The sequence below is a fragment of the Aspergillus heteromorphus genome, assembly GCF_003184545.1.
Source record: "Aspergillus heteromorphus CBS 117.55 chromosome Unknown BO70scaffold_7, whole genome shotgun sequence".
Taxonomy (NCBI): domain Eukaryota; kingdom Fungi; phylum Ascomycota; class Eurotiomycetes; order Eurotiales; family Aspergillaceae; genus Aspergillus; species Aspergillus heteromorphus.
The window spans coordinates 457,950-474,935 of NW_020290412.1; the positions used below are offsets into that span (position 1 = coordinate 457,950).

The 16,986-nt window shown below is 54.7% G+C and overlaps 6 protein-coding genes across 6 annotated transcripts; 4 read left to right on the top strand and 2 right to left on the bottom strand.

The window, feature by feature from the left end:
- Nucleotides 1-80: 80 nt before the first annotated feature.
- On the top strand, nt 81-1,921 carry BO70DRAFT_360498 (pepsin-like aspartic protease). The gene is made up of 3 exons (XM_025542791.1): nt 81-440; nt 502-823; nt 883-1,921. The coding sequence occupies exons 1-3, from the start codon at nt 267-269 to the stop codon at nt 1,872-1,874; spliced, it is 1,488 nt and encodes a 495-aa protein (XP_025401012.1). The 5' UTR covers nt 81-266; the 3' UTR covers nt 1,875-1,921.
- A 368-nt stretch (nt 1,922-2,289) lies between these two features.
- BO70DRAFT_427783 (uncharacterized protein) lies at nt 2,290-3,925 on the bottom strand (the record flags this gene model as incomplete). Its single annotated transcript, XM_025547912.1, has 3 exons — nt 2,290-3,137; nt 3,210-3,739; nt 3,837-3,925. The coding sequence occupies 3 exons, from the start codon at nt 3,923-3,925 to the stop codon at nt 2,290-2,292; spliced, it is 1,467 nt and encodes a 488-aa protein (XP_025401013.1).
- Nucleotides 3,926-4,373: 448 nt separating this feature from the next.
- Nucleotides 4,374-6,872, top strand: BO70DRAFT_386082 (alpha-L-fucosidase; the record flags this gene model as incomplete). The annotated part of the gene is made up of 3 exons (XM_025545791.1): nt 4,374-4,448; nt 4,496-5,529; nt 5,586-6,872. 3 exons carry the CDS (start codon nt 4,374-4,376, stop codon nt 6,835-6,837), a joined length of 2,361 nt encoding a protein of 786 aa, XP_025401014.1. The 3' UTR covers nt 6,838-6,872.
- Nucleotides 6,873-7,000: 128 nt separating this feature from the next.
- Nucleotides 7,001-11,617, bottom strand: BO70DRAFT_386083 (5-oxoprolinase; the record flags this gene model as incomplete). Its single annotated transcript, XM_025545792.1, has 6 exons — nt 11,188-11,617; nt 10,247-11,122; nt 9,649-10,197; nt 9,477-9,596; nt 8,632-9,426; nt 7,001-8,577 (listed from the first exon to the last, which is right to left on the bottom strand). Exons 1-6 carry the CDS (start codon nt 11,222-11,224, stop codon nt 7,001-7,003), a joined length of 3,954 nt encoding a protein of 1,317 aa, XP_025401015.1. The 5' UTR covers nt 11,225-11,617.
- A 611-nt stretch (nt 11,618-12,228) lies between these two features.
- BO70DRAFT_311533 (allantoate permease) lies at nt 12,229-14,299 on the top strand (the record flags this gene model as incomplete). Its single annotated transcript, XM_025540185.1, has 10 exons — nt 12,229-12,443; nt 12,496-12,571; nt 12,618-12,673; nt 12,725-12,878; nt 12,948-13,145; nt 13,191-13,424; nt 13,471-13,721; nt 13,777-13,807; nt 13,858-13,941; nt 14,049-14,299. The coding sequence occupies exons 1-10, from the start codon at nt 12,261-12,263 to the stop codon at nt 14,297-14,299; spliced, it is 1,518 nt and encodes a 505-aa protein (XP_025401016.1). The 5' UTR covers nt 12,229-12,260.
- An 868-nt stretch (nt 14,300-15,167) lies between these two features.
- BO70DRAFT_333236 (fungal specific transcription factor domain-containing protein) lies at nt 15,168-16,640 on the top strand (the record flags this gene model as incomplete). The annotated part of the gene is made up of 4 exons (XM_025540967.1): nt 15,168-15,656; nt 15,717-15,932; nt 15,983-16,097; nt 16,189-16,640. The coding sequence occupies exons 1-4, from the start codon at nt 15,186-15,188 to the stop codon at nt 16,638-16,640; spliced, it is 1,254 nt and encodes a 417-aa protein (XP_025401017.1). The 5' UTR covers nt 15,168-15,185.
- Between the last annotated feature and the right edge of the window lie 346 nt (nt 16,641-16,986).

The following is a 16,986-nucleotide window of genomic DNA, read 5'->3' on the forward strand; positions in this document are numbered from 1 at the left end:
TGAGTCGCGGCGTCAATGTTGACTGGTGGGTTCTCGCCTAGAGTCAGCACAATGGGCACACTATTGCGCTTAGGGTGAAGGTCATTCCTTCGACAACAGACAATAAGCAAGATATAAAGGCTACCTGCTCCCTTGCCCATTGGGATTCAAGTTCTCAGGATCTGATCCTCGCATTCACGGCAGCCGACTCTCCCATTGGCCTTTGAACCTCATCGTGGAAACTGCTGTGGACATTCGTGGAGGCAGGTGCATCTGACTGCTACAGGATGAGAGGTTCATCACTCCTACCCCTTATTGCGGGGCTTTACTTCCCCTGCATCGGCGCTCTCTCTCTTCACAAGCGCGATGTACCCGCCGTCCTGGACTTTCCCATCGAGCGTATACAAGCTGCTCATCCGCTGCGGAAGCGGGACATTGTGGATGTGTCAGTTTTGAACACGGTATTGTTGTTCCTTTTCACAATAGGACTGATGGTAGTAATAATGCTAATGATACTGACAGGAAAGCAGTTATTACCTACTTAACCTCACCCTCGGAACACCGGCACAAAAGTTCTCACTGGCATTGGATACCGGCAGCAGTGATATCTGGGTGAACACGGCCAACTCATCGCTCTGCTCGGGCAGTGATGCTCCGTGCAATGCATATGGCCTGTACAATTACAGCGCTTCATCCACCTATGAGACTGTGGGCACCTCCATAAATATCACTTATGCAGGCGGTACCAACGCCTATGGTCCCTATGTGACTGACAAGCTCACTGTCGGAAATGCAACAATCGACAAGATGCAGTTCGCGATTGCAGAGTCTTCCAATGCAGCTCGTGGGTTCCCCCATGCAATGAAGGAGTATCTGCGCTAATGTTGACTGTTTCTTTTCCAGAGGGTATTGTTGGTATCGGCTACCAGGTCTCGACCTATCAGTCCGAGTATGATCACAAAGAATACGCGAATCTTCCCCAGGCCCTCGTCGACAGCGGCGCGATCAATTCGGCTGCCTACAGTGTGTGGCTAAACGGACTCGAAGCGACCAGCGGCTCGGTCCTCTTCGGCGGTGTGAATAAAGCTCAATACCAGGGCGAGCTGCAGACACTGCCCATCGTGCCCGTCTACGGCGAATACATGTCTCTGGCTATCGCCCTCACCGGCGTGTCTGTGGAGACGGACTCCGATTCGAACAGCTACACCCAAAACCTGCCATTGTCCGTCTCCCTCGACACAGGCAGCGCTTTCACCGAGCTCCCGGAGGCGCTTGTCACCAAGATCTACGAAGCACTTGGTGCAACGTATGATGAAAATGACGGAATGCCGTACATTGATTGTGACACAAGGGAGAAGGACTATAACGTCACTTATAGCTTCTCTGGTGCGACCGTCACCGTTGGAATGAGCCAACTGATCTTCGATGGCACCGAGCCTGATTTCCCCAAGGGGGACTGTGTCCTTGGCCTCGTGCCTAGTGAACCGGGTGTCAACCTCCTGGGAGATACATTCCTCCGCAGCGCCTACGTGGTGTACGATCTGGCCAATAACGAGATCTCTCTTGCGAACACCAACCTGAACCCAGGAGACGATGAGATCCTGGAAATCGGGACTGGCACTGACTCGGTGCCCGGTGCCACCCTCGTGCCGTCAGCAGTCTCGTCTGCCACGGGTAACGGTGTCGCAACAGCGACTGGGGGAGTGCGGACTGTCACAGAAGCGGCCACTGCCACTTCTGGCTCGACCGAGTCCACAGGTGGCTCGAGTGCCTCGCGTGGTAGCTCTGCCGAGGCCACGAGCACGTCGTCCAAAGGGATGGCGGTCGCGCCGACTAGCAAGCCGATTCATCTGCTGTCCGGGCTGGCAGGCGCGGGTCTTCTCCTTGCCTTGTAGGGGCCTATCATTGGTATCCTCGAAGTACATATACTATATAACCTGCACCTAATAATGTCACGACATGTTTCACACACACACACACACACACACACCCTGTGCACAAATTGACCACTCTCCATCCCCATAACACATAATACAGAGATCACCCCCATCAGGCCCATACCCCCACAGTATAACTACTCCAACTCCACGATAAAAAAGTCCACTTCCAACCCGCTCAATCCCCGCTTCACCAACTCCCCCCCAACCACCTCCCACCCAGTACTTCCCCACAAGGACCTCACCACCTCCTTGACCTTCCTACCCCCAGGCACCTGCACAACCACACCTTCCGCCACCCCCTCATACTCCAAACAAACCACACTGACCAACGCCGTCCCACTCGCGCCCCCAGCCACCCAAACCGCCACATCTACCCGCGCCCCAACGTCCACCCGTCCCTCTCCCCATCCAGCAAAAGCCCCACCACCTCCCCATCCCCCGCCACCACACGACTCAGCTCCCCAGTAACCTCCTTGATGCCCTCACTCGTGGGAAAGTCCCACATGACAATCCCCATCGCGCCATGATTCACACTAAGCATCACCATCACCACCTCCTCCTCCGGGGTGGGATATCGCGTCCAAAACGTCTCATTCCCAAACGCCTGCGGCGCCCCCCAATGGGTCTTCTCCCAGCCCACCAGCTCATCGAACGCCCTGAACCCATCAATCCTCTCGCTGACATCCTCGAACCTCCCCGTGCAGTCATCACATCCGCAACACCCGTACGTCGCATTGCACGGGGTCTCGTACACCGTGCTCCAGGAGGTGTTCGTCGCGACCGGGTACACGTCACTCAGGATGATATCCGCCCCCGCGGCGTAGTCCGTGTAGTAGAAGTTCTTGCAGTTCAGCGCCAGGGACACGGGGTGGTAGGGGTCGAGTTCTTTCAGCTTGGCGTAGGCGATCTGTGTCGCGTTGAGCGCGTCGGACTTGCCGTCTGGCTCGTCGCCCGTGTAGTAGAGCAGGAGGGATGGGTGGGTGTGGATGTGGTTGACTTGGTCGATCATGCGGGTGAGGTTCGTCGCGTCCCAGAGCACGTCGTATTGGAAGTGCAGATCTAGCCGGTCCGCTAGGCTGAGGTACGGGCTGAAGCTTGTCCAGGGGAATGGCGTCGTGGAGAGCGTGCCTGTCGGTACGATGTGGATTACGTTGTAGCCCATCGTGCTGAAGGTCTCGAGCGTTGTCGGGGTCGTGTCCCAGTATAGGGACCATTGGACTGGGAGGGGTGGGGGGGTTAGTAGGGTGGGGGGAGCTGGAAGGAGGGTGTGGACGGGGTGGAGGGGGGTACCGTAGTAGGTGAAGGGGAAGATGGATGTCCAGGTTGTGTTCTCGCCGCGGATGTAGGATAGCCCGCCGTGGAGGTGGTCGATGCGGGTGGCGCTGCCGCCGTCGGTACGTTGGGGAAGGTAGTAGAGCTCAGTGGAGGTGGTGAAGGTGGTGTTGGGGAGGGAGGCGATGGTGGTGACGATGTAGGGGGTGCGCCGGGGGCTGAGGTTGAGGGAGGAGAAGGGGAGGGCGATGTCGTTGTTGGTGGAGTCGAGCGTGAGCGTGTGGTTGGTGATGGATGCGATTGGGCTTCCCTCGGGAGTGAGGATGTGGATGTTCAAGTGCAGGGTTTGTTTCGAGTATGCAGCGCTGCTTGGGAGGGAGGGCAGAGGGTCGCCGGTGAGATGCGACACGGTCGTGTCGATGAGCAGACTGCCGGTGGCATCGCTCTCAAGGTAGATGCTCATGCGAGGGCGGACTTTGAGGTTCAGCAGCGGAGTGGAGGACCAGGAGGGTTCCTCGAACCAGCCCCCGGGGTTGAAGGAGGCATTGCTTGACTCGGTGTTAGTATACAGACGGCCACGGATTAGGGCTCGGGTCGGTTGTATGTAGTATACTATAGTACCTGGATCGATAAGCTTTGCCGCACCAGATGTCCACGCCTGGGGGATTGTTGAAAGCCAGGCCCACTGGCAGGCTGGCCAGAGAAGCGGCGATGGTCAATGCAATTGTCCACATTGAGACGCACAGGATGGATGGGTGCGAGGGATAGCATGCTGGGCGATGCCGAATTCTTATCACCTCGCCATGCATGCGCCATGCGTCAGCCGATGTAACCATGGGCGGTTCTCCCCCTCACGCCAGGCGGCCGTTAGCGGGAGGATCGGCTGTTCCGCGCAGGGATGCGACGCTTATCAGGCATGTTTGTCGGCCTCCCCGCACGCCGGCCGTTTAATCGTCTCGTCCTGCTCCGACCTCCAATGACTGTCGCCCACCAAGTGGGTTTCGGGTCGCCGATGTCACTGTGCCATTGATGCGTGGGAGGGGGTGATATGATAGAGAGATATGAGGTCGGAGCCACCCCGGCCATGTCTATCTCTCACTTTGCTTCTTAATCCCCCCCGCTGATCTCCCAGTCCAACGTGCGCCAGACACGGTCATCCCTGGTGGAGTGAGTGTGTACATCATGAAGCTGACTACCCTCCCTCTGGCAGTCCTCAATGGTTGGTACCTGGCAGCAGGCGTCCATGCTGCTACAAATGTAATGCTGTCTGATCCAATATGTTCACCCAAGCTGATAGTTCCCAGGTGACATTCGTCCCCCTCGCGCCGTACTTCAACAACCAGGCATTCGGTGCCTATCCCGGAGAGACCTCCTTTGACGCGCTAAACGAGTCCTACCCGGACCCCAGCATCATCGGCATCAATGGCACCTACACATCCACGCAGACCGGGATCGTGTACGACTTTCCCGGGTATCGCCCTTCGCTGCCCGATAACATCATCTGCGCGGGCCAAACGATCGCTGTGCCCTCCGAGCAGTACTTCTCGGCCTCGATGTTGGTGACCTCAGACCTGGAACTGTCCACTGTGTCCGGCAACGTGACCTATACGTACTCGGACAATTCCACATGGACGTCGGAGCTGCGCAGCTTGCCCTGGTGGGCATTCCTGACCATCAACCGCGGTGAGATCATCTTCCCGTACCGCTACACTTCCAACGACACCAACTTCAACACCTCCCACATCTTCGAGTACACTGCAGCCCTCGACCCCAGCAAGACGCTCCGCTCCATCACGCTGCCCGTCACCACCAATGTCACCACCGGCCGTCTGCATGTGTTCTCCGTCTCCCTGTGGAGATCGCCCGCCTCCTCCGCACAGGTCCAGTTCGTCCGCCCGACACAGAAATGGACCGAGAGGGGCAACCAAGTGGTCGAGGTGACCGTCAACAACCAGGGGTCCGAGTGCATTGCAGGGTCCGGCCTGACCATCTCCCTCGCCATGTCCGGCATTCGAACCATCGAGCCTGGACACATCAAACGCCTCTGCCCGGGGGACCAGAAACGGGTCGATATCGGCGTGAACGGCACGGCTAACGGAACCGCCACCATCGTGCTGAACAGCAACAACGGCGGCCTGTCCATCCAGCGCCAGCCCTACGCGCACCACCTCTCCCTTGGACTCACCGAATGGACCTCCGACCTCGCCAGCCTCTCCCAACACGAGAGCCCGCAATGGTTCGACGACGCCAAATTCGGGATCATGATCCACTGGGGCCCATACTCCGTGCCAGGCTGGGGCAACTCGACCCCATGGGAAAGCTATGCCGAATGGTTCTGGTACGCCCATCCCCTCCCTCCTTTCATTGTTCCTCTCCCCCCCCTAACCCACCCAGGTGGTACACTACGCACCGCATCGCCGACAAATCCGACACATACGACTACCGGCTGCGCACCTTCGGGCCGGATTGGAACTACGACAACGGATTCCCAAACTTCACGGCCTCCAACTTCGACCCCAAAGCATGGGTGGACCTGATCGAGGCGTCGGGGGCGAAATACTTCGTGTTGACCACCAAACACCACGACGGGTTCGCCCTCTTCGACACGCAGAACACGACCGACCGGTCCGCCCTGCACTACGGACCGCAGCGCGACCTGGTGGGCGAGCTCTTCGCCGCCGCCGCCACCTACCACCCCACCCTCAAGCGAGGGACGTACTTCTCCCTCCCGGAATGGTTCAACCCCGACTTCGGCCCCTACGGCTTCGCGCAAACCTCCAGCCCCACCTCCACGAGCTGGCCCGGCATCATCGCCCGCAACCCCTACACGGGGCTCGACGAGCCCTACACCGGACGCATCCCGGTGCAGGATTTCATCTGGGACCTGATGGTCCCCCAGATGTCCATCCTGGCCCACAACTACTCGACCGACATCATGTGGTGTGACTGTGGCGCCGCCAACGGGACTGCCCCCTTCGCCGCCGAATGGTTCAACGCTGCGCGCGCCCAGAACCGCCAGGTCACGATCAATTCGCGCTGCGGCGTGGCCGAGATCGCTGACTTTGACACCCCCGAGTACGCGACGTTCAGCTCGGCGCAGCTGCGCAAGTGGGAGTCCAACATGGGCATGGATCCCTACAGTTATGGGTATAACCGTGCCACGGCGGCGGGGAGCTACATGAATGCCTCGACGATTGTCTCGGATCTGGTCGACATGGCGAGTAAGAACGGAAACTTCCTGCTGGACGTGGGACCGAGGGCGGATGGGACGATTGTGGAGGCGGAGGAGAGGGAGTTGAGGCTGGCTGGGACCTGGATTCATGCGCACGCCGAGGCCGTGTTTAATACCTCGTATTGGTTTGTCATGAGTGAGGTCCAGGACTCCGGGGTGAGGTTTACGCAGACGGACGACGCGTTTTATGTCTTGTTCCTGCAGGACCCCGGGACGGGCCGCGTGTGGGTGGATGCGCCTCTGCCCGTGGTGGAGGGCGATGAGGTCGTGGTTTTGCGGGGTGGTGATGATGGTGATGTTGGGGTGAGCTGGGAGATTGCGGACGGTGGCCAGGGTGTCGTGTTTAATGTGCCAGAAGATGCGTGGAAGGAGGAGCAGTTTTGTTGGGTGCTGAAGATCAAGTATCTTGGTTGATGGACGTGTAGACCTAGTATATCGTGACGGCTGAGCAGTGATCACGTAACGCTTGTCAAATGTATTCGTCTTCAATTGGATAGCTCTTTTCATTTGAATCGTTATAAGAAAGTATATTAGGTACCGTGTCCCGGAGTTCCACGGCGCGTCGACCGCCCCATGCTTAAACAGAACTCTCCTGCGCCATCATATAGGCAGCAACACTGCCCGAGGCTCGGGGATAGCAAGGAATCTCGTCATACAATTTCTCACGGAGACTCATATACGACTCCCCCCAGCCCCCTCCGCCAGGGGTGTGAATCACGCAGCGATCCCCCGCTGCCATCCGTACCATATTCTTTGCTCCCATGTTGACCCACCGCCACTCCTCTCCATCAGCAGCACCCTTCACACGTCGAACCCAGTAGTTAGCCCCCCGCGCGCCTGGTCCACCCCCATTCATTCCGTACGGGGCGATGCTACGCCGTTCGGTGATGACGCTGAAGCTCAGTGGAGCCCGACACTCGATATCTCGCACCACACCATCGCCCCCCCGGTGTGTCCCATCGCCTCCCGTACCAGGTCGGATGGCAAACTCGCGCAGAATGACCGGATAGCGCTTTTCGAGACTCTCCGGGTCAGTGATTCTAGTGTTCGTCATATGCGTGTGCACTCCTGATGCTCCAGGCCGGTTGGATGTGGCGCCTGAGCCCCCGCAGATCGTCTCCCCAAAGGCGTATGCATATCCAGTGAGCTTCTTGCCATCTGCGTCAGTGCCACCCTCGCCAAAGAAACCCAAGCAGTTCATACAGCCGTGCGAGGCGGCGGCAGCACGGAAGGCCCGAAGGATCACGTCCACAAGCCGCTGCGAGGTCTGGGTGTTTCCGGCACAAACCGCGGGTCCAGCGGACGGGTTGAGGAAGCTTCCCTTGGGTAATATCACTTCGATTGGTGTAAGACACCCCTGGTTGAGTGGGATGTCGTTACCAATGAGAAGGCGGAGTGTGTAGATAATGGCGGAGTGCGTGATAGCCGGCGGGGCATTGATGTTGCTTTGCAGCTCGCAGTCGGTTCCGGTAAAGTCAAAGATGGCGGATCCATCCGGGCAGAGGTTGATAGACAGATTTATAACTGATCCGTTGTCCATCTGGTCTTGCGCTGTGAGATGTGGCCCCATTTGTGAGAGGACGCGACGAATGTATTTCCTGACGGCCCATTCAGCATTGGACTGAATAGCTTTCATATATAACTGGACTACAGGGAGAGTGTATTCTTCGATGAGGCCCTGCACCAAACTCATTCCCTTGTTGTTTGCAGCCACCTGAGCCTTCAAGTCGGAGATATTGTCCGATATGTGTCTGCTCCCTGTGCATCCCGGGTACTGCCCGGGGCGAAGTAGAATTTCCGTGATGCCCTCCTCGTCAAACCGCTCCATGTGAATTAGCTTGAATGACCGGATGGCAGCCCCTTCTTGCCACAGCTCTGTCGAGTTGGGTGGCATGGACGTGCCGCCCAAGCCGCCGATGTCCGTATGATGTCCGCGGGAAGCCACGTAGAAAGCAACCTCTCGTCCAGTCTTTTCAAAGACCGGTGTGATTACCGTAATATCCGGCAGATGCGTGCCACCTGCCTCGGGATGGTTGGTCACTAGGACATCACCGGGGATGAGCTTTCCCTTGTGGAGATCATGTTGATACTTGACTGCGTAACTCATTGAACCCAGATGCACTGGCACGTGGGGCGCATTTGCCACCAGGCCCCCTGTGAGAATTTAGCTTCATGTCGGATGATCTGATTGTCAGAGACGGAATATACCATCTGGACCAAAGAGAGCACAGGAGAAGTCCAGTCGCTCTTTAATATTCAGGGATACCGCCGTTTTCTGCAGAGCACGGCCCATCTGTTCCGCGATACTCATGAAACGGTGTCCAAACACAGAAAGATGAATGTTGTCTACCATCGTTGTGTCCTGCATGAATCCGACTGATTTCCTCTTGATATAGATAACAACATGTTTGCTCAAGACTCTGGCTTCTGCACCTGGAGTAATCACGAGAGTCTGCGTTTGATCGATGATTATTGCCGGTCCAGCGATGAGGGTAAGGGGTGCAAGATCGTAGAGTTGGAAGACAGGCGTTGCGCATGTTCCAGAGCCTTGGAAGTATACATTCCTTACCATCTGCTTTGCCAAGTTGGGAGGCACGGCAGTGAATGTGGAGCTTTGCAACTCCTCGCCCAGCTTCCGCCCATCGGATCTTTCGAGGTCTCCGCTTGAGCCAATACCACGGACTCGCACGTCATCCACCATAATTGCCCTATCATCTGGAAATAAAAACGCAAACTCTCGCAAATGCATTCTTTTGAATTCCGCCTTGAAGTCGCCGTCGTTAGGCTCAAGGACCATAATGGCTGTTTCGGTGCCTTGGTACCTCATGTTGAGATACCGACCGTATCGAACATTGTCTTCGCAGACTCCCTGCTCCCTGAGTTGAAGCCAAACTTTCTCTTGTAAGTTTAGCAGACGTTGAATCAGCCTCTTTCGTGCGTCATCATCATACGTCTCGTTCACGGGTGCCTGAGCTTCTTGCACCACATCCGCAAGGGCCATGCCTAGTTCCTTGTTTAGCCAGCCATCGCTGCAAAATAGAACCGCCGCTTACCATATGCAGACAAAATACTCGAGTACTTGTGTATGATCACAGTAGATATTCCTAGCTTTCGGGCGATATCACAAGCGTGTTGCCCCCCAGCACCCCCGAGGACGCTCAGGTTATGACTCCCTACACGTCACTTTGTCAGTCTGATATCGTTAATCAACATATTATCACTTACCTATGTCATATCCTTTCCCCTCTGTCAATGCTCGGATAGGTCGGCACATGGCTTCATTTGCGACATCGAGAAATCCACACGCAACAGCCTTCGGACTCATCGATCCACCTGTTTCTGCATTAATCTTTTCTGTCAGCGACAGGAACTTTTCTTTCACAACCTGGATATCCAAAGGCTCGTCTTCCCGCTCGCCAAAGATCCTTGGGAAATACTCTGGGATCAGTCGTCCGAGAAAGAGATTGGCATCCGTGACTGTGAGAGGACCCCCTTTGCGGTAGCATGCTGGTCCAGGATGTGACGATGCACTCTCCGGTCCAACTGCAAAGAGGCCATTTCTCAATGTCAGAATCGACCCACCGCCTGCGGCCACCGTATTGATATCCAGCTGTGGACTTTGAATCGTTACGCCAGCAGTGGTGCTCTCGAAAATATGCTCGAGGTGTCCGCCGTACCGCGACACGTCTGTGGAGGTGCCGCCCATGTCGAAGCCTACCACGGGAGTTGGGGATTGTTCATCGAATGTAGTATTTGCATAGCCAACCACGCCACCTGTTAGATTAGTATGAGCGTCATACTGATGCAATTCGACCTCTCTCACCTGCCGGTCCACTCAGAATTCCTCGCAGGCCACTAAAGTGATCGTGGCTCACAAGCCCCCCATCTGACTGCATAAAATCGCATCGAACACCATCCAGGTTTCCACCTTCAAACCCCTGAATAAAACCTGTCAGATACTTCTTTATCTCGGGGGTGAGATAAGCATCCGCTGATGCTGAACTCCCGCGTGGCACCATTTTGATCATATTAGCAGCGACCGCTGATGACAGAGACACATGTTCAAACCCCTCTTCCATTGCCATCTGATATAATCGGATTTCGTGGTCTGGGAAGACATGAGAGTGGGCGAAGCAGACCGCTAATGTGTCAATTCCACTAGCACGAAGATCCTTCAGTGTGTGACGAATTTGCTCCTCGTCAAGAGGTTTTAAGATTCGCACCATGTCGCCGCTGCTCCCACGCACCAGGACTCCAGGAATCTCCTCATTACACTTTGAAAGTCCATCGACATCCTCGTCAAAGCCCTCTATTGTTACTCTAGCATCGACCTCGCGGACTTCGTCGTACAACACCGCTGGCTTGACGATATCCAGGTCAAAGAGCCGTGGTCGCGATTGGTAGCCAATGTTGAGTAAGTCCCGAAACCCCTTTGTGACCAGGAAAGCATGCCTGGTACCCTTCCGCTCCAGTAGGGCGTTTGTTGCCACAGTTGTCCCCATCCGGATGAACTCCAGATCTCCCTTCGGGAGAGGTCTGCCGCGGGGAATTTCCTTGCCGTAGTAAATGGACAAAACCCTTCTGATGCCTTCTGTGGGCGCATCATCATAATTGGATGGATCTACCGAGAGTAGCTTCAGAACAACATCGGGAAGCCCAGGGAGGCTTGCCCAAACATCGGTGAAGGTCCCCCCTCTATCTGCAAGTTGCACAGAAGGGTATGAGATTGCAACTCGACACATCATTGTGGCTTGTGAAACTCACCGATTGCAATTTTGATCTTCCCAGCGCTTGTATTCATCGCGGATAAAGTTCTCGAAACTGGACAACATGGCTGTTTCCAGAGCTGGAGATGATGGCTTTTTTATAATCACCCTCACTCCCCCTTCTCCTCCTCCTCCTTTTCCTCCTCCTGGTCCCTCCCAGTCATCTTTTCAACTGCAGTCGCACGAGGAGGCAGGTCGATACGATGAATTTGCGGAGGGCAGGGTTCGCTGATCGAGCATCGTGTACTTTATGGCAGGGCAGCTGGTTGTACTGGGAGGAAGGCAGGTCGATACGATGGATTTGCGGAGAGCAGGGTTTGTTGATCGAGCATCGTGTACTCCATGGCAGGGTAGCTGCTTGTACTGGGAGGAAGGCAGGTCGATACGGTGGATAGGAGAAGTGCACGCTTTGGGTTTCTGGAATCGCCTGCCCCCTGCTGCTGAAGAAGTAGGCAAGTCGATACGATAGATGGGCGGGGTGCATGGAGAAGAAGTGCTTCGGGGAATGTGTGCCCTCACTAGTCCTAATCCGGAGAGACCAGCTGCTCTGGCGGCGAAGGTGGCACGGCGCCAAGCCCAGTAGCGGCGATCTACTGGGTGGTAGTCCGGCGTCGGCACGTCCCAGCCGCGAACCAAGGATGCAACCTCAGGCGCCTGGCCGGTAACCCAGGCCTAAGGCCACATAAGGCGGGCCTAAGGCGGGGCTAATGCCGGCCTAAGGCACACCGTCCCGGGGCCGAGAAATCCTCGCATCTGACTCGCCCGCCCTTCGTCTCTCCGCCGTATCGACCAGCTCTTTTCAGTGTTCATCACCCTCGCTAGCTTATCAGTGAAGACACGTTGGTGCTGGCAGCTCGAGAGAATTCGATCTCTCCTCTGTCATTCGCCCACATCCCTGTCATATCTTTGATAGCCAAGAAACTATGGCGCAAGAAACATTCTTCGACCTTGCCACCAGCATTGAGCCCTAGTTGTCGGGCCGAATATATATTGCTCACATCCCCCGAAGCGCCCGATACCGCTCTGCTCGCCAATCCGAGGGAATTTGAATTTCTTCGTCACTCACTCGCCATGGAGGAGTTCAAACAAGCAGCGACGGAGGTTTTACCGTCCTACCCGCCCGCAGAGATGGGCCCCTCCAAGGCCATGGATCAGGCCGCGGAATATCTTGCGCAAAGCTCGACGTACCCGCCCATGTCGCCAGAAGATGAGAAAAGGCTGATCCGCAAGCTGGACTGGATTTTGGTTCCCATGGTAGGCTGCAATTGATCAACTGGGGAACAGGATACTAAAGACCGACGCGCAGTTGCTTCTGACAGCGACCCTGGGTGCAGTGGACAAAGTGGCTATCAGCACTGCGGCTATTTATGGATTGGAAGAAGGTAATAGTAGCGATCGAATCATTCGAATGATTCTAACTTTGGCCAGACCTACACCTTCACGGACAGCAATATTCTTGGGCGGGATCGATCCTTTCAATTGGAGTATGGCGTCTATTCCTTTTTCAACGCACTACGCTAACCATTTAATGCTAGTCTATCGTCGGAATGCTACCCTCTTCATACCTCGTGCAACGTCTGCCATCGGCAAAATACCTATCTTCGTGCTCGCTTGGGTGGTCATGCATGGCTCTCTTGATCCCTGCATGTAAGAACTGGAGTGGACTTATGGCTCTGCGATTTTTCATGGGTATGGCTCACGCGAACCCCCCCCCCCCCACCCCCCCTCACTCTCTAAATATGCTACTGACAAGTGCAGGTTGCCTTGAGGCAATTATCGTTCCGTCGATCAGTTTGATTATCGCCGGATTCTACAAAAAGTCGGAACAACCCCCACGAAATGCCATTGTCTTTGCAGCGTTTAGCTCCGTCATTAATGGGTTTCTCTCATGGGTGGTGGGGCATATTCCAGACTCTGCCCCCTTAGCCACATGGCAGTATTTGTATTTGATTGTCGGTAAGTACAACAGCGGCGTGTGTTGATCGCTACTAATGGAAACAGGTTCTATTTCTGCTGCGTGGTCCATTATGGCGATTGTGTGGCTGCCAGATTCTCCCATGAATGCCTTCTTCCTGACGGATCAAGAAAAGTACTATGCTATCCAACGGCTAGCGGAGAATAAGACAGGGATCATCAACAGAGAATGGAAGTTGGACCAGGCACTGGAAGCGATCCTTGACTTGAAGACCTGGACCCTCTTCTTCTTCAACATTGCAATCAACATTCCAAACGGAGGTAGGATGCGTTCTTCGTCTAGGCGCAATGGTTGCTGATTCTTTAGGCCTTACCACATTCAGCGGCATCATTATCGACGATCTAGGCTTTTCTGCCGTAAATACCTCCCTCCTTAACATGCCCACCGGAATCATGTCGACTTTGGCAGCGTTTTTGTTTTCTTGGCTAGCCGCAAGATGGACCAATCGTCGATGTCTTGTCACAATGATTGCATGCTGTCTGCCTATAGTTGGCTCGGCGTTGGTCTACTCCCTCCTACGAACGAATATTGGTGGCCAGATGGTTGGAATATATTTGGTATGATTCTGTGATCTGTCATTAAGCCTCGCACTCGCTAACCATGTTGAATTAGCTCTATACCTATTTTGGGCCTTATGTAGTCGGTAAGTGCCCTATAAAACCTGCGACATGACCATTCTCACCAATAGCACAGGCATCTCAATGGCCCAGGCCAATACGGCAGGCCATACAAAAAAGACTGTACAGTACTCCATCCTCTACATTGGATATGGCGTGGGTAAGCTTTGCCCTTTCAAGATATCTCCCTCTCTCCTTCAGATCTCTATCCAGCTTCATTCGCTTTCCTATTTCCTTCTCGATCTAAAGTCGCTAAATGTCTCTAAGGCAATCTTATTGGCCCCCAGACATTTCGGGCCAGCCAGGCCCCTGCTTATACTGGCGGATTCGTTGCAATGTTGGTCTGCTACTGTATCTGCGTGGGATTAATGGCAGGCTATTGGCTTTTGGTGCTCCGTCTTAACCGACGACTCCACGCCGAGGACTCGGAGGCGGGGGCAGTTCAGGAAGATGAAAAGGATGGAGCGTTTGCCGATAGGACCGATTTGCAGCAAAAGACCTTCAGATATACAACATAAGTCATGGTTGAGAGGCTTTTTTTTTTTTTTTTTACTTTGTCAGCAGTATTCATTTCCGTCATCAGCATTACATACGCTATATTTCACTTATTTCATATCATCTCATAATGGACTCTCTGAGATATGATGTATCTGGGAGTAAATTGTACATTGAGGTCCCCACTGATCTCCCAACAAGTGCACACTGCCAACGCTTTTGTTCTTCTCGGATCTCGCCAGAACGCTCCGGAGTGGGCCGAAGATGGGCCAAGCTTCCATGGCCGCGAGCCTAGATTGGTGGCCCGGCCCGAGAGTCCAGGCCATGATAGGAACGGGTAAGCGCCGGGCCTTTCCTCCGTTTCCCCGCACGGGCGGCGGATCGTCGTTTGCCTTCCCTTCCCTCCCACGGTCGCACACCACAGCAATGTCTATCCCCCCCTATTATTGCAGCCAACTTCTTCTATTGCACTGTCACTTCGCCTGCTCATCACTATCTCAACCACCCCAATGCTATCGAACCAGCGCACCCGCCGTGAAAATCGTCGGAGGACCGGCTGCGCAGAATGCAAAGGTACGATCTGCCAAGGTCTACTTGAGCCTACGATTGACTTCTGCCTAAATGCAGCCCAGCATGTCCAGTGTACCGAGGAGCAACCCCGGTGCCGTCGCTGCGAGCGACGAGATCTCCCCTGTGAGCGTAGCTTACGGCTCATATTCCGGGAAGATGCTCTCCAACGGGGAATCAGCTTCGGCCGGCAAGGTGAGTTCCACGATGAGGTTCGGGTAGCTGTCCACTAACCACGGGTCACTCGTCGTCATAGGAACGTGGTCAAGAAATCCAAGACTCGGCGAGTCATCGTCGCTTGACGCCCAAGCTGAGTTCCATGGCATCCCCCTGAACCAGTTCATGGGGCGGTGGATCTTTCTCAACACGACCTGTGCGGATTTCACCAATGGCGCTGATGAATGGGACCGGCGGACAAGTGCTTTAAGCGAACTGTCACCCGCCACCTTCGAGCAGCGCATTCAACCACCCTCGCCAACGTCGTGTCTTGGGCACCCGCTCGCGGCTTACTCTGAAGTGGAAAGCTATCTCCTGGAATACTTCATCCACGGAATTGGGCCCAACTGTTCCCTGAGTCCAATAAATAACCCATACATCACGCTTATCACTCCACTCTCATTTTGCCATACGACGCTTCGAAATGCGCTATTGGCGGTTGCATCGAATCAGTTCAGTCTCCTCGGCGATACGCGATTCGTAAAAGAGACATTGGTCTACAAAGATAGGGCGCTGAAGGGATTACAGCAAGCCATCTGTACTGGTGAGATAGACGATGGAGTCATCGCAACTGTGCTAATGCTGTGCTTTCATGACGTAAGACGAAGTATGCAGTTTCGCTTGACATAAATTCCACTGACAAATCCCATATGCCAGATATCCGATGACTGCGACCCATCTTGGGTAACACATCTTCATGGAGGCCTCGATCTCTTATACCGCGTCCCCTCGAACAAAAGTGGAAGCTGCTCTCTACGAAGGTTCTTCGAGATGTACTTCGTCGCTCATGAAATCATGAGTCGGACAGCTTTTCAGACCATAAAGCGTGATGGAATCACGCACAGCTGGTCAGATAGTGACGACCTTGATGAGGTTTCTACCACCTCTCTCATTTACCGTATACTGTCTAACCGGTGTCCCAGATCGACACAGTGATGGGCTGCTCGCGCAGGCTCATGAGTCTTATAGATGATGTGTCCGACCTTCCACAACCTGGCAAACTGAAGGTATCACTCCTTGGAACTCCCTCTTATCTGAGTTGTCCCATAATCATTGACACAGACACATCAGCCCAACCGAACCAGAACAAAATCCAGTCTCTTTAATACACCCATGGATAAGGTGACAGAAATTGCCTCCTCCATATCAACGCTCAGCCAGACTCTCCCCCGATACTCAGAGGACAGAGCCGATCTCGCCCAGATTGCTGAAGCCAAGCGCTTAGCTGCGCTACTCTACCTTAGTGGACGCCGAAGTCCTCGAAATGACGCCGAAGTCAAGCTTCCTGACAGATTAGACAAGCGTCACCTCACCTCTGCCATCATAAACATAATATCCGTCCTCCCTGATCGGGCTACGCTCCTCTGGCCTCTCTACATTCTAGGGCATGTGGGATTGGACACCGAAGATCATCGCCGGTTTGTCCTTGAGAGGCTTGAAACAATGCAGAGGGCACGAAACCTGGGTAGTGTGAGACGTGCCCTAATGGCAGTCAAGCGAGCGTTCCAGGTTGTTGACATGAAACATTCGGCTGGCCATAGTTGGGGGGACAGTGGATTTGGGCTTATCAGCCTGGCCTAGTGGTGATATTTGGACGGTGGCTGGGTATCGGTGAACGGCTTCGCTGTCATTCTGGCCGCCATTCTCATCCTCTTGGGCTGTGACAGACCTATAGCCCCCAATCCATTGGTTCAATTCGCACTCGACCTTGGATCCCGGATAAGCAATATTGGCATATTGGTATCCTTTATTCAATGTTCCAGGCCGGCCTCATCTTCGGACTAGTAGTGTATTTCGGAGGATTGTGTCTGCCCTGACATCACCGGGTGGAACCGGCGCTAATTGCTGACACCCGCAGATGCGCTAGGCCTGAAAGGGCCTCCTCGGGTCCGCCCGGATTTACCGGATATAAAGGAGTTTACTCTCT

Excerpts from the sequence above, each read along its gene's own strand:
- BO70DRAFT_360498 (XM_025542791.1), top strand. The coding sequence starts at position 267 with ATGAGAGGTTCATCACTCCTACCCCTTATTGCGGGGCTTTACTTCCCC. Across the intron at positions 441-501 it reads ATGTGTCAGTTTTGAACACG|GAAAGCAGTTATTACCTACT; the intron begins GTATTGTTGTTC and ends TGATACTGACAG. Across the intron at positions 824-882 it reads AGAGTCTTCCAATGCAGCTC|AGGGTATTGTTGGTATCGGC; the intron begins GTGGGTTCCCCC and ends TTTCTTTTCCAG.